The 16,024-nt window shown below is 35.1% G+C and overlaps 2 protein-coding genes across 10 annotated transcripts in view; one reads left to right on the forward strand and one right to left on the reverse strand.

Annotated features, from left to right (window-relative positions):
• Positions 1 to 16,024, forward strand: part of LOC108053298 (soluble guanylate cyclase 88E) — a 43,222-nt gene that overhangs the window by 19,721 nt on the left and 7,477 nt on the right. The gene's annotated exons all lie outside the window — the stretch shown is intronic.
• LOC108053296 lies at positions 1,848 to 11,972 on the reverse strand. Of its 8 annotated transcripts, none has more exons than XR_006417565.1 (9): positions 11,851 to 11,972; positions 10,717 to 10,858; positions 9,881 to 10,090; positions 8,016 to 8,064; positions 7,835 to 7,944; positions 5,564 to 5,770; positions 3,959 to 4,189; positions 3,237 to 3,401; positions 1,848 to 2,559 (listed from the first exon to the last, which is right to left on the reverse strand). XR_006417565.1 is itself a non-coding variant. In XM_017135899.2 (8 exons), exons 2-8 carry the CDS (start codon positions 10,805 to 10,807, stop codon positions 2,540 to 2,542), a joined length of 1,095 nt encoding a protein of 364 aa, XP_016991388.1. In that variant the 5' UTR covers positions 10,808 to 10,858; positions 11,851 to 11,972; the 3' UTR covers positions 1,848 to 2,539. The 8 variants fall into 8 exon arrangements, 5 of the variants coding, with proteins under 5 accessions (XP_016991388.1, XP_016991390.1, XP_016991392.1 ...); XR_006417563.1 differs by having other exon boundaries at positions 5,408 to 5,770; positions 8,016 to 8,085; XR_006417564.1 differs by having other exon boundaries at positions 8,016 to 8,085; positions 11,851 to 11,971.

Genomic DNA, 16,024 nt, shown 5'->3' on the forward strand with positions numbered 1-16,024 from the left:
GAAGGGCACGCAGGTGCAGAAGTGCTCCGGTATTCCGGCGTCCTCACACGTTCTCGACTCGCCGACGGGATAGAATAGGGACTGGCACTTGGGACAGTCGACATCCCTGGTCGGACTGCTGCCCAATCGATGATGTGCTTCAGGGTGTTGTAATCGTAGTTAGGTAGGCGTTCCTCCCTGCATAGGCACTCGCATATTCCGGGTATTGAGCCCGGAACCAGGGTGGCAAGTAGATGAACATCGAGGGCAGACGCTCCTCCAGAAAACCACTGGGCAAGGACGTGATCTCTCCCCACCGAGATCCATGATCCGAGAGGAACACCATAATGCTCTGTTCGAACACTCCATCTGCCTGGAAAAGCAGAGCCAGAATCGGATAGATTAAGTTTAACTTGGCTTCTTTGCCATCGGAGTTCGTTAGCAGACTGCACTCACTTTTGCCATTTATTTATTTTAACCAACAGCCATAAGTTCTGCAGTTAGCAACTCATTTTTTTTTTAGAATCAATTACTTTAAGAAAGTAGGTTTTTATTTTTCTTAAAGTTGTTCGTAGATAAATACACATGTAAAACATTGTTTATTACAATCTTGAATACATTTTTACTGTAATTCTAGGCACATTTTTCTCATCCCGAAAATCGTTGATTTGTTTCATATCAGAACAGACTCATTTCCTGTTAGCCTTCTGGCTTCAATAAGTCAATTAAACTTGACAGGGTGAAGGATAGGTCTAAATGTGAATCACGGTCTACTTTCAGACAACCGAATCTCGTATATCTTCATGCATCCCACTTCCCCATAAATACCCAACTCATTGAGCCAAACGAACAACAGCATTGGGGAAATCATTCATTCAGTACCCACAAAGCATTTACCATGACGTAGCGAGCTCCAAAAATGATGCGTGGATTTTGGGGTCTAATTATACGTATATGTAATGCATATTCTGCCGGAGAAATTAATAAATATTTTAATTAAACGGGGCGAGAGACACACGAAAATTGCAAAGTCTGCACGTGACTGGGCAAACATTTTCCATTTTCCCACAGGCACACACACCTACACTCGGGGGAACGCAGTTAAAAAGCAATTGAAATGCTTTTGAAACACGGCAGTTGAGATCTCCCAGGAGTTGGGTCTGACATTGCATTGACCTTTGGCAAATAGAAAATTCGTTAGAATCAATAATTAAATGGAAAGAAGAAAGAAGCACATCAATATGTAGCCAAGAAAGAAAGTCACAAATGACCAGTAACAATAAAGGAGCAAGGAAAATTAAGGCGATTGAAGAGCAAACACAATGAAGCGTGTTTCATACGCCAACATTTTGACAGGCTCCTGCCAGAAAAACGCTCGAACCCCTCTGAATTTTCCCACCCCCCGGGATTTTCCCTAGCCCCCAAAAGACTGGGCCAAAGTCATGGCATAGACAAATGGCAGGCGAGAATATGAGCGAACAAGAAGTGCGAAACAATTGCGTGCTAAACGCCAAAAACGTCAAAGTAACACGAAAAAAATGGAGCAATGAGGCAGTAAATGGAAAGATAAATGGCACAGGCCAATGGACAAAGTAGGGAAAGGCCGGAAAAAGGGGCAGAAAATGCGGCGACATCGATGCTCAATGGTCGTTGTGTTGTGTCGCGTCAAGGTGGCCCCATTTTTAGGGGTCAAGGATTCCAGAAGAAATATTGTAAACCAATATATTTACATCCTTTTTGAACAAATAAAGTCAAACAATTTAAAAACAACTCTAATGACACCTACAACTAATTTTCCCCTACAATTTCTTTTAAATAAATAGCTAGAAATTTCCAGTTCTAAATCAATTGATATGAAATCTTTCTAATTTAGGTTTTAGAAGTTTTTTTTTTATTATTCATAATTTTGTGTTTTTTTTTTATTTTATTACAAATTGAAAATGTCCAGTATATGTATGAATAGGCCGAATGTTGGATGTGTTGTGGCAGATATACATATCCCTTATACAGTTTTCTCAATGTTTTATCGAGCTCCACAACAGAGACGATATTTTTTTACAAATACAAGTAGTTGTATAATTATTTTATATATAGCATCTAAAATATACAAAAAAGGAACAATTTATGGCACCCATTTATCGTCTGATGGTGTTGCTTCAAATGGGAACTCATAAGTTGATTTTATTCTTTTATTATAATAAATGTAAATCGATTTTTTTCATTTCTTGCACTTAACATTTAAGACAGGATCTTAAGAAATCAGGAAATAAAAATTAAAGAGAGAGTTTGAGTTTTATTTGGTTGTTTTTTTCTACGGGAAATATGCACTTCTTGACAAATGTTTTTAGAACCCTTCGTCGGGAAAGATGTTAATTCCCGAGAAGAGTTCTTGCAGTTTTGAAAAAATTCAAACGTTGTTGTTGGATATTGAAAAAAGGTCTAACACCTTTTGCTACTGATTTACTCCAAAGCGAGTTGTCGTTGTTTTGGGAGCCCCTTGTGATGCATTCGTTGTTGTTCTTCAGGTTCTTGTTGTTGAGTAGTTCGTTGTTTCGTTCGTTTACAAAATTGAGCGGTGAGCTATGAAGGGGAAAATATACCATCATTAACATAAAATTTCAATTAATTTTTTAATAAACATATAATTGTAATAGAAAGTACATGGCGTGCAGAAGTTTTACCAAATTTTTGCTACAAGGGTTAAATACAATTTTAAAATAAATGGAAGAGTTCTTCAGTTTAGGTAAAAACAGTTTGTGTGAAACAGGAGGAAATCTTGAAAATGTTGTAAAGAACTTAGTTTCTCTCATCCTTATTGGAAAATATAGGAGTAGGTAATAATTGAAGGGAATTTTTGTGTATAGTTAAGACAAGTTTTTTATATTAAAAAATAATTTTTTTGTATGGTTAAAACAAATTTTTTAGACAAAAAAATACAGTTAAATTGTTAACTAATTTTTTACTCAGACTAAATTTGCAGTAAATCTAGTCTACACGACCAAATTCATCAAAAAGGTACAAATTATTTCGAACTTCCTTAGTTTTTACAACCAAACTTAGAAAAACTACAGAACTCAATCATTTTTTGACTTTTATATCTAATGTATGTTATTAACTCTACATGTTGGGGAAAGCTACCAATACGGGGTACTACAGGACATATTTTTCAATAGGACTTAATGTGAACACTACAAGTCATTTGTGTAGTTTCTACAATGCACTAATTTATCGTTTTACATGCTTTTTATTTTTCTTACCAATTTGTTTTTTTACATTTCGTTACATGTAATTTATGTAAAATTAAGTACAAAAAAATTACAGAATTGCTATATGATTGATATAGCGTCGCTTTGTTATTAGAGCTAAACGATTGTTTGTGATATTGAATCTATATTTTGTTTAGAATATATCGTCTCCCTCAGCTGTTTATGATAATTAAGATGTAAATAAAACAGAAATAATAAAGTTAAATATAAATAATATCGGAAAATGTATTGGGAAAAATATAATTTCTCAAAACCATGAAAGAAAGTTAAATGCTGGAAATATTTTGTTTTTGATAATTGAACCAACTTGAGATATTCTAAAGCTTTAAATATTTTAAACTAAAATAAATTAAAATATTTTTAAGAAGACCGTAATAATTTCCATTCCACGTTAAAGAATTAATTCCGAAACGTAATCTGAACAAATTAAAACTGTTCAACCTTAAAACAAATATTTTTATAAAAATCTTTTTTTAATCTGATGCAATTTGTTTCTCTCATGCTTTTATGGAATATCTAGGGGTTCTCTAGGGAGGGGTATACCAATTGAAAAGTATTTACAAACTGTGTATCTATATACAAGGGATCTTACCAATAGCCAATATAAAATTTGCCAAATAACTTTCCCAGAATTATTCAAATATTTTTTCTCCCCCAATTGGTAAGACCACAATATATTTTTTTTCTATTGAAACAAGCAATAGAGGACTTACGTGTCAAGGGTCTGGCTGGGTGCTTGGACCACAAGTAGCGATTCTTCACCGGCGACAAGTACGAATCGCGGGCCACGGGGCTCGAGGCACGGGGCACCGAGGTGGCGCGGAAGGGCACAAGGTCATCCACGTCCCACCAGAAGGGATCGCGCACGATCGAGGAGATCGGCAAGTTGGGGCTGGGGCTCAGCAGATCCCTGAACCGGTTGCGTGGGTGGAAGATCGGGAGTCCTATTTTGTTGGCATTTTCAGTAGCATAACCATCAGAGATGATGAGTAAGTTGGATGATTTCGTTTCGGTGTTGTTTTGGTTTGTTGTGCGTTTTGTTTGGGTATACAATCAGATGTTGTTGGGTTTCATTTGTTATTGTTTGTATTGTTGTAGCAATGTATACAAGAAGAGCAGAAAGAAAAATATTTTTTGTTTTTGCTATGTTTTTTAAACTAAAATAAAAGTAAATCAAATAAAAAAAAAACAACGCTTTAACAATCAACAATAATTTGATATTTTCCATGCGTATGTTGTGATTTCGTTGTGGAAAAAATACCAAAAGGACAAATGGCAGAGGGGAAATGCATGGAGGAAAATGATAAAAGAATTTGAAGAGAATAGATTGATAGAAAGAGGGTGACATGTAGAAAGATTGACAGGCGCTACAGTGAGCACATCCATAAGCGAACCAGTGGGCATATGAAGGTGGGGTTCTGGTTTGGGTTTTTATAATAATGCAAACCGATTTAACAAAGCATTGCTAGGGTTTTCAGAGGGTTTTGTTGGAGATTTAAAATAAATTTACGTAGATTGTTAATTCGTTATTTTAACTGTCAATATTTTACAGTCCGTACTGGCTTTTAATAGATTACTAAATTATTCCTTGTGCAATTACGATTTTAAAGCTATTATTTGAAGTTATTATACAATTCAATTGACATGAACTATTTTTTTGAACTTATTAAGATTGTTTTATAATTATTTCTATTAGTTCCTTTAACTTTTTCCAATTTTTTGTAAAATGATTAAATCGATTTGCATTCGAGGACTAAAAGCGCGGCGCTTACACTTCGGGCAACACTGTACTAATTTTGCTGATGCTGCTGGCAAACTCAAACTAATAACACGACAAATACTCTTGCTGGCGAAGCCATAGAGTGGAAATAATTTTGACAAATTATATGGCCACACGATGAGTGGGAGGAATAAGAGCGGCTCGAACGCATCACGAAAAATATGGCAACGATTTTTCAACGCGTTCGCCGAACCCTATCATCATCACCATATCAACTTCATCATCGTTTGTCTCGCGTTTCGAGAGGCAAAAGAAGCTGACAAAAAGTCACATAAAAGTTAACAATAACACGCAAATTTCGTCTCTTCTTGTATCAGGACAAATTCGGATTTTGTTTTTTTTTTTTAGGTAGGGAAAGAATAGGAGAAATTTTGATTTTTACCCTCAGCATCGTAGGCGACTTCGGTGGGGCGTGGTCCCCAGCGACCGGCTTTGACGGGAGTGGGACTTGGCGAGCCGGCGCGCTCGAAAACACCTAGTGGCCGACTGGGCGCATCGATTGGCGCCGAATCAGCCTCGGCGATCGCGGGCAACTTACGTTCAAAGAGTTCGTCCAGCGGCTCCAAGGAGCTGGCGCGGAAGCTGGGCCTCGTGAACGGGGCCAAGCTGGTGGCACGGTCGAAGACCGAGGGTCCGCCGCGGGGCACGCTGCCCTCGCGGTTCCAGTAGGTCGGTGGCGGAACGTACGGCTCGCTGCCGGCACGGGTGCTCCTGGCGGGGCGGAACGGCGAGGCCGAGCGACGAGCTGAAACCAGAAGGGGGGTTCAAGTAAGTAACCAGCTCATAGCTCAAGTCAGTACACTCATTGAAGAACATTTATTAAAGGACCAGAGAAATACCTTCTTCTGTTAGTCAAAACAAAAACGCCTCTTTTAGGAGGTAAAAAACTAATAATGATATTTGTTAAGTCGTAAAATATAAAGAGTTCCCAATAAAACACCATTTATATATTCAGACGTAAACATTAAATTCGATATCATATTTTTTTGCTGGTGAAAGTCCGATCATCGCTAGTTTTTTACCTCGTCAATCCAATCAAAATATTCTATGTTTTAATCCCCTTAGTCACAATTTGTTAGAGACATGTTAGATAACTAATTCTTGGAGACATTGAAATACAGTTTAACTCATTTAATTAATTAAATATTGCGTTAACACGTTTTCTCCCGTTATGATGGAATAAATAGTAAAAAAATGTAAATTAGGCGAAACACAATTCCCGTTTAAAAAAAGTAGATAATTAATATTTACAGATAAATAAATTATAAATCTTTTAGTTCTATATAACTTATTAAGAACTCTAATCTCCATGACTTTTTATGATTATGAATTTAAAAAAAACAAAGTTTTTCTAAAATAATCCTATTTGCCTGGTTATTCCCCGAATGCTTACCCGTACTTACCAGAAGAAAATGCATCACCAACCAACGATGTTCAAAAAATGCTTACAATTGGAAACAAACAACATACCAAACAAAATACATAGTACAAATTACACAAAACTGTGGGCACGAATCACAAATACAATAATGGGAGTTTTGATTGGGATTCCACAAGGGAATTCTATAATTTGTCTGCCAGAGAACATGAAACATAAGTTTTCATTGGAGAGTTCGTTAAATATTTCATTTGAGTTTGTATAAAGTTTTAGTTTCTAATAGTAATTTTTTGAGTATTTTCGGCAGTTTATATACAGGCACCGCACAGTGTATTGTGAACTTCTATGCTTTGATTTTAGTAGTGAAACGAGGGACTAGACGAAATACAACAGCGAACTGGACAAGGTACAAACATTGACATATTAATATCGAAATGCGAATGAATGGTTAGAAAATTAAAGACCAAAAAGAGAATTTCCGTTGCGATAAAAAGTTTCAAAACACACGTTTTCTTGATTGGTATTAAATATGTTTTTTTTATTATTAATAAAGGTTGGTTTCTTTAAAGTAACTGAAGGGCGGAAATAGTGTTCTTTGTTCGGGTATAGTTGCCAGTGGGGCTACAGTGGGCTCGAATAGTTGATTTAGCAGCAAAAACTATGCTCTTTGGTACAGCAGCTGTTAGAAGAAAGGCTTAAGATAATCGGGGTATGGATGGGTGGTTTTAGGAACGAATGAATGGATGGGTTCGTTAAATATGTTTATTTTAAATATATTTAATGACTAAAATTAAAATTAGATTTTTTATAAATGTTTTGTTGTTGGTTTTATTACTTTTGTTGTTGTTGATTTTGTATAAGTTAATAATTAAAATAAAGCATTTGTATATTTATATATATATATTATACAATGAAACATTTAACGAAATTTTCACTCGACTTGACTATTGCTGGGTTTCGGGCATTTCTTTTTACAGACAGAAATTGATTACAATTAATTTTCGTTTTTCCTTTCGCTTTGTTTAAGTTTAACAGATTTTGCATAAATTTACAAGAGTCTTACTACAAGCTAAGCAAACAAAAGTAGGTTATTTTCATTAACGCTCAGCGCTTCAAACTTTTATAGCTGCAAGATAAAGTTTAAACAAAAAAGATTTTAGACAAAAATAGATTCGTAACAGGTTTGAGAAGAGTCTGAAAAAGTTTTTGTTTATGTTGGCTGAATTTGAAAAAAATTTCGTTGAGTTCGTTTTAGATGTTGGATTCAGATTTCTTTTGCTATTTTTTTGAGTTCGTGCTTACATTTTGTATATATTTAATTTTAAATTTTCGTTGTTGATGGTGTTGTGTTGTTTACTTTCCTGTTGATGTTGGTGTTGAATTTTGTTTGTTTCTGGCATTGGATTTAGAAAATGTCTTTGATATCCTTACCCTTGTTGAGCTCAGCCAGCAGCTTGTCCTCTGGCTCGTACTCCAGGGGCACCAGCGAGTTGGGCGTGAGGGGCTTGTCCCTCAAGTAGAGACCATAGCGAGATGGGTACCTAGATGTTAAATATACGCCATATTTATAAATAGTTGTGAAGGGAAAACAAAGGACTAGAGGGACACGCACCTGCGCTCGATCTCCTGCATGCGCTTCAGATGATCATTCCAGGCCTTCTCTGCGTCGTAGTTAGCTGGAACTGTCCACAAAAAAAATTATGTTTAAAAAACTCGAATAGCCATTACCTTGGCTGGTTAAGCATTCCATTTTAAAACAAAAACATAACTCAAAAATAATTGCTTACAGAAAATGGTATGTGTTAAGCGTGGGCTCACACGACGTATGCGCAATATTCGATACGTACGCAATCCCAGAAAGCATTATTATCATAGCGAAAGCGGCAAAAAGAAGAGAGGGAATCGGGTAATCAGTAAAGCATTGTAAAAGGCAATTTATTAAAAAATGAACAACGCCCATTGCGAGATGATGTACAAGCCGTGGTTAGGTGTTAAATCGATGGGAGTTCATAGCAAACCCTTTGATGGCCCTTGATGGATTGATTGTCTGATGGATGGATGCAACACCACAGAGAGAGCAACAGCAGGTTGTTTAAAGATTTTATTTCACACACAAAACACATACATATATATACAGATGTATATACTGGCTACCAAATAAATCATTTTCTGATTTAGATTTTTAAACTAAAAGCTACACACAAAATCCTTTTCACTAAATTTAAGTTGTCTTTTGCCTAGAGAGAACAACAAATATATATATAAATATATATAGAGAGAGTGCGCATAAAATATCAAAAATATATATATCGCTCGGATACATATGTGTATTTATTTTGACGACACACATTTATGTATATTCTGAAACATTTATGAAAGAGAGAGAGAAAGAAAAAACAATTGGTTAGTCCAAAAAAAAGCGAAAAAGAAAACTATAATTTAGGCAAACGGGGTACCATATTGAAGGTGGAAAAGGGGCGGGGATGAAGGGGTGTTTCGCCAGTTTCTGTGAGTGTGTGGAAATTCGGAAAATCGGAAAAGAGAACTTTGGTTTCCGCGCATCGAGGGCCGCCACAGTCATTTGATCCCAGAGCACGCACCAAAAATTGAGTCAAAAATTCCTCTTATATACCTGTCTCGATATATGGCACACAAAAGTGTGCTTGTTTGTGTGTAGCCTATATTGTGTCTAATTTTTTTGTTCATTTTTGAGATCTTTTGCCAAAATCAACACGAATGAGTCGAAGCGAAACTCTCATTGACGTAATAGTATTTCGTCTTTTGGCGCTGGCGTTTTTATTTTTAAATTAATGAAATCATAGCGCGCACACAAAGACCATCGCAGGTCGTAAAGGAAAATTCATAAAATTATGGCGGATCTGAAATATTCAAGGTGCTGTCAAAAGCTTTTGTGGCAGGCAACGGCGAGAATGCAGTTGTGAGATGATTGAATGACTCGACTGATTGATTGATGGCGCGTCGAAGCGAGATAGAAAAGCTGAACGAGCTCTTTACGTTCGGAATAACCGAAGCTTATATAACCTTGCAAATCCCAATCAGGTGATAACTGTTATAGATTCTAAGCTCTATTTAATTTGTTTAACTTTGTGGTATTATGTCTTACAGAAAATTAATCAATTAATTATAAAAATATAACATCTACATCTGCAATCGTATACCTTATAACAAATAAATATCTTTTGGAATCATCAGACTGACACGATTGTATTACAAATCTAATTTATACAAATTAAATAGTTTTAAAATAAGTTTCCTTTTTTCTACATTAATGCATTTCACCTTTTTTTTTTATTCATACAGATTTTTGAATATTCAATATTTTTTCATTATTTTTCTCATTTTTTATTGGATTATTGCAAGGCTACGGATATCGGATGCATAAAGATAAATAATCTCAGCTGTGTAAAGAAGTTAGGCGGGGGATCGGGAGTAGAAAGTGGCACAGCCCCAACTTACTTGTTCGGCTGTAGTGATGATCGTAGATGGCACGGGGCGAGTAGCCGTAGGTGTCGCGGCTCACTGGCAGATATCTGTAGCCAGAGGACTGGACGCGCTCGTTGGCGGTGGCGGGCTCGTCGTAGATGCTCCTGTAGGAGGGCGAGTCCAGGTAGGAGCTGTAGGGACGAGAGGCACGCGGCGCCTCGTGGGCACGGATATCCTCGGAGCCTATAAATAGATGTTTGGATAACCCAGCGCGTTAGTTCATTGCTTTTCAAATATTTCGGCTATTTTCACTATTTGGCTCAATGCCAGCGGGGCAAAAAATTAAGTTGATTTCTATTCGATGTCTATCATAGATGCGCCGCCGCATGTGTATCCTATTTTTTTCTTGGTTTAAGGCCTGAGCACATATTTCAAATTTTTCTCTTCTATATAGGAATGGCGAAAAAGCTTTCCCACCAGAGCGTGTCTAAGTATATAGCTCGGCTGATATGACACCTGCCAAAATAAATAGACTATACATATAGACTAAGCTATTTGTGTTGCTCATTGCCCAAAGTTTAATAATATATTTTTGAACAACATTTGAGTGTCCCTAAATCAACTCGAATTTAGAATAGTGTATTCTTTAAATTTAAATAATGCCTTTGCATTTTAAGTTATGAAATTGGGTTTTGATTTTCATAAGTCAGGACAAATTTGGCATCAGTAAATAATTTTTTACAAAGGTTCACAATGGTTCAATGGGAGTAAATTAAAATTTATTTTAAAAATCATCTCTACAAAATTTCATAATAATTTTAAAGTACTTTCTTATTGATTTATCTGTTTTATTTTAAGTAAATACTTACCCTTCAGGGACCTGATGTAGGACTGCCAGAACTTAGCCTTCTTGCTGGGGCTCTCATTGCGCCCAATCATTTCCAAGTGGTTTTTGAACATTTTGATCGATTTGTTTTGTTCTGTTCACGAAAAAATCGTTGAACTCGTTCGCTGTAATATAAAGTTGAGGAGAAAGTTGTCTTAGCAATTTTCCATTGAATTCTAATTTTCTCGGTTTTTTCAGTTCATTCTATTTTTCGGGAAACGCACACGCACGAATTTGAATCGTTTTCTCGATTGATGGGATGTTTTCTCAGTTTAGTTTTTTGCTTTAGCGCTGAAAGTCTCTCGGTTCGAAAATAAACAGACTGTGTGCCACTTTAGAGCAGTGCAAAGTTTATAAAATATATACATATATCTAATATAATACAACGATCGGACGGCGGCAGCAACCGCAAGATCAATCTCACTAAAAATAAATATATTTCGTTTCGGTGTTTGTGTTTTTTGTGTTCAGCTTTTTCTGGTTTGCTCAAATATAAAAATATTTTTATGTTAGGTAGGAATTTTCACACTTCTGTGTATGAGAACTAGCAAAAACGTCTACTCGATACGTCGGTATATGTGTGGAAGTGTATGTGTGTGTGTATCGGTGTCTGTGTATTAGCTGCAGCTAAATTTGCTTTTATTTTTAAGTGTCCTTGAGTTGAATTCGTTCTGTTATTCTGGCTTTCATCGGAATTTACTTCAGAATCGAAAAAAAGTGCAAATGAATTTTAAAAAAATCATTTGTAGAATATTAAAAGTATTAAAATGTTCGAAACAGTCAATTATTCTCTATTAAATCAAATGTAGTTTAATTAAATGTGGTTTTTATTTAATATTTCACTGCACAAACTCTGCAAAGGCTCCAACACTTTTGGTATCGAATGTCATTGAGTAAGATCTCTCTTATATAATCAATGTATTTCTTCTTTGGAATTTCGGTTCATTCATAATTCGATCATATTTCCATAGTTTGTCACCAGGTAAATCTTTTTCTTCACACAGTCTTATCATAATGCACTTTATTTAATTTCATTTCATTGGTTTTTATTTCGTTTACATTTATTTAATTTTTTACTATTTATTTGTGTTGTTTAATATGTTTTGGGGTCGCTTACAATTTAAATTTACTCCTAAAAAATAGCGATCTATCCTCAACGAAGAATTTTTTCAAACTGCAAACCCCAAGAAAATTCGCCTCACCAATTTTACTCGTTTCAGAATTTTGCCATTCCGTTTCGGCCCAAAAGCACGGCGCATTCCTTTACGGCGTAGGTTGCTCTATCCGTGAGTGATTTTCCGCGTATCTGTGTGGCAAAGCTCCGGAGATCGGTTATGGGAAAGCTTTCTGATATTCTATAGATTCTGATAGATCGTGTGGTGGCACCCACTCATTGTTTGCAGCGATTCAAAACCAAAATCGCGATGACGCTGGCGATGATCATAAAAAGAAACCTAGCTAATTTATCCCACGTATACGATCCTATATTTCTTTCAGAAAATCCCGTATCTTGTTTTCAATTTTTGTTTCATTGTTTTCCGTGTCGTTTTTTATAATTTCAACATTATTTCATTACTCGATTGCTCGAATGAAATGCGTCAATTGTGGTATTGAATTGATCAATGAACTCTGCACTCTAAATAATTAATAACAATAATATTCTTATTTTATTTAATTGAAATTAAGATATGGAACAGTTAGCTGTTAGTTGTTAAAAGTTTTTTCCGTTTATAATTTTAGTTTATTTGTTTACGTTTGGTTTTCGTCTTGGCATTAGGTAAAATTTAGTTTCCTGATAATTGAAAAACCATTTCCAGCTACATTCCCACACAGATAAATAAACAATTCTGCCAAAGCTAAATAAAAGCGGAAAATGCAAATACTTTAACTAGTAGTTATAGTATACGATAATTAATTAATGGTATTTTCATTGTTAAAGTAAAATAAAGAGTAAAATCTGTTCTATAATTATAATACCAAAAATAATTATTTATTTATGGTAATTAAAAAATTATAGCAATAAGGAAAAAATATTATTTAATTTATTTATAAACTTCCTTGACCGTTCCTCATTCCTTCTTTTCTAAAACTTGTGTACCCTTTTTCAGGGCATAATTTTTCTGCCCACGTGCTACCTAATGTTTAGTAATCGAAAACAATTTTTCCAGTGAAATTCCTCTGAAAATGTCTAAACAAAGATGGGTAAAGCTTCCCCCATCATATACTATTACATCGCGCAGAGTTGAAGGGCAGATCAGGGAGTACATATCTTCCTATTTATAGTGAATATATTCACGGAGATCATTTTGACCTTTCCATTCTTGCTTACAAAGCATTCCGGCATGTGTTTTTGATCCTATCAACTCAAGGCCAAATGCAATTGCATTGAAATGTTCTTTTGACTTTGTTTGTTTACCTTACGTAAGATTAATTTGAAAATTGTACCCTTAAACAAGCTTGCTGCATCATTTAAACTTGAACTTGACTTTGAATACCCGAATGCGGTTTGATGAACCAACACGACAATCGAATAAAAAACGCAGAAAAACTCTCGGGAAATTGGGAAATACCTGGCAAAGGTTTTTTTGTTTGGCCCAATCAGTGATTTCGGTGATGTGATTCAACTTTTACTTTCTGGCACACTTTTTTGGCTTCTCATTAGTATGAATTGAGCAACTTTTTATTTTACTTTCGTTTTTTCGAAATACCTTTGATGTTCTGCTAAAGGGCACACAAAAATTGGCGAGGAATAATGTCCCCAAAAACGGAACATCAATTATTTTTACAATACTTATAATTCAAAACGAAAATCTTAAATAAATTCGATTTATGGCCTTTTGAGAAATGAGGTCAAAATGTAAGCTGATTATTTAGTGACACAAATGCAAACAATGTCGAACAATTTGCGTTTCCCAAATTCCCCATATTTTATAACGCAGTATACCAAAACTAATTATAAACTGCATTGAAAGTAGGACGAGGGGAGGAAATTGCAGCCTGTCAGAAAGTCAAACGCTGAGTGACTGCAATTCCAACAAATAATTTATATACGTTTTATTACTCTCGCACTTGGTCTGTAATAAATTGTCTTTCCAATGTGAAGGCCGTCTGTAGTTTTCGCAAGTGAAATGAAACGCAACTAAACGAAAAACGAATTATAAAGATCCCACAATGTCAACGCTGCGTATGAGCAATTTGTTTTGACTCGCCGGCTCAGAAAAGCAACCAAAAAATTAAATAATATAAATATAATTTTGAGTCATAGCAAATTAGCAAAAATAAATACATTTGAGCCTTTTGTTTTATACCAACGAATGTTGAGTTTGTGACTATTTTGTATGCTCTTTATTGTTTTCAAAAATTAAATGATGTTTTTTCAGTAAATTTATTCACAGTTCTGGTGTCTTAAAGATATATTTGGTTTATCAGGGTGAAAGTGTAAAAATGTACTTTTTTTTCTCACTATCCCTCCGCTATTTCATATTCTCATCCAAGAAAATTCAACATTTTAATTAAAGTTCGCAACTTTTTTCAATTTAGATCACCTAGGGACTCATAAATACTCATAAATAGAGCCTAATGGGTTTTAATGCCACAGCTGAAAAGCTTTATCTCTCTCTATGCTGTCTAACATACAATATGAATAAAAATACACACATAATGTGGCACTAATACATAGTTTTGCCAAATCTATATATAACGATGTTTAACCTTAACATATAGCAGACACCTTCAAATGAATTTTTCTCGAAATATAAAAATAAATATGTGTACTCGATATATACGTGTGGATATAAGCGCTCGCCTGATTTTGCATCTGAAATCCGTATCTATAGCCTATGGCCAGCTAGGGTCTGATCGGCTCCGCATCCCAAACCGACATCGACCCACGCAAATGAACTTGAAAATTAATTGTTTCTACAACCCCACAATTGCAGATCATGAGGGGTGTACAAAGTAGATACATGGTCTCTATGTATAAAGAGATATGTGTTCACTTGCTCAATGCCACTATGGGTTTGCCTTCCATAATTTATTTGGCTTTCATATACTATGTGCCTGAAAAACAGATTTTGTTTATAATTTCATTAAAATTGAATGCCAGACGAATTTTTCTTTGGACTGGAAAATTGAAAATTTTAAAAAATCTCCAAGTTATTTGGCACATTTTGCTTGCCCCATTTCTTTATAAATAAATTGATGTCTGTTTCCTTTCATCTTCTTAATCCCCAAGGACACTAGGGTCAATACAGTTAAGGCGACAAATTTAAATCTATTTATATGGAAATTGCATAAAAATAACCTTGAATACTGTCGCAATTTGGCTGGTGATGGATTGATGATGGGCAGACAAACTGGCAAAATGATTCAATATTTGTCTCACTTTTTGTTTGAGACTTATATAGAACATGTTGCTGACACTTTGGGCTAAAAGTTTTTGAATTTCAAAAATATAATTCAGAAAGCCATTAACAATTAGCAAACATTCTTCCACTTGCGATTTACTTCCTCCGATCTATCCTCCTCTTTTTGAGGGCAGAAGTCACTCGTTTATCAATAGCCTGCTGACGTCACAGACACACAGCCTGCACATCCTGTTTATTATTTTTGACTTTAAGTATATTCTGGCTTTGCATTCCATTCATGAAACGGAGGGGAAACGAGAGCGATCATTTAACAGCCACAAACAAATATGTAATAAAAAGAAAAGTAGATATACGTGAATACAATTATACAACGTATATGAATAAAGATTACTCAAGTCTATTTGGCCCAGAGATGACAGCACAAATGTGGACAATGTTTTGATATGTTTGGCACAAGTGTTTCTCTATATTATTATTTTTTTTATGGGGGTGTCTACCGCCCAATACCGAAATGTTAGAAGGTCGAAACCGAAAGTTTCATTAATTTTTTAGGCTGTCTTTTCTGCTGTTGTCTCTGACAGATGTTCTGTTTTTTGTTTTGTGGTGTCCAATTTTTTAGCTTGTTTTTTGTCTTGTTCTTTTGTGTGTTTTTAACAATTTCTTTCTTTTTCGTTCAGTTTTTCTCAGTTTTTTAGTTCACACATCATTGTACGATATAAATATTCTTAAGACTTTTTTTTTCTGGAGCCGCGTATATATCACAAAGATTTATCTAGGCGTTTATCTTTGTATAAAAAAAGAAGGAAAATAGAAAATATACAGGAAAAAACAAAACATTAAATCGACTTGAAAGCTAAGTATATCGGCAAAAGTTGACGTCAAGGGATACAGTTTTCTTTGTTTATATGAAATTCTATATTTAAT

Source organism: Drosophila rhopaloa, unplaced genomic scaffold (genome assembly GCF_018152115.1).
Source record: "Drosophila rhopaloa isolate 14029-0021.01 unplaced genomic scaffold, ASM1815211v1 contig_178, whole genome shotgun sequence".
NCBI classification, from domain to species: domain Eukaryota; kingdom Metazoa; phylum Arthropoda; class Insecta; order Diptera; family Drosophilidae; genus Drosophila; species Drosophila rhopaloa.

Coding starts and splice junctions, on each gene's coding strand:
- LOC108053296 (XM_017135899.2), bottom strand. CDS start 10,807: ATGTTCAAAAACCACTTGGAAATGATTGGGCGCAATGAGAGCCCCAGC. Junction 7,945..8,015: donor ATGCAGGAGATCGAGCGCAG/GTGCGTGTCCCT, acceptor TTTAACATCTAG/GTACCCATCTCGCTATGGTC. Junction 4,190..5,407: donor AGTCGCCTACGATGCTGAGG/GTAAAAATCAAA, acceptor CCAACAAAATAG/GACTCCCGATCTTCCACCCA.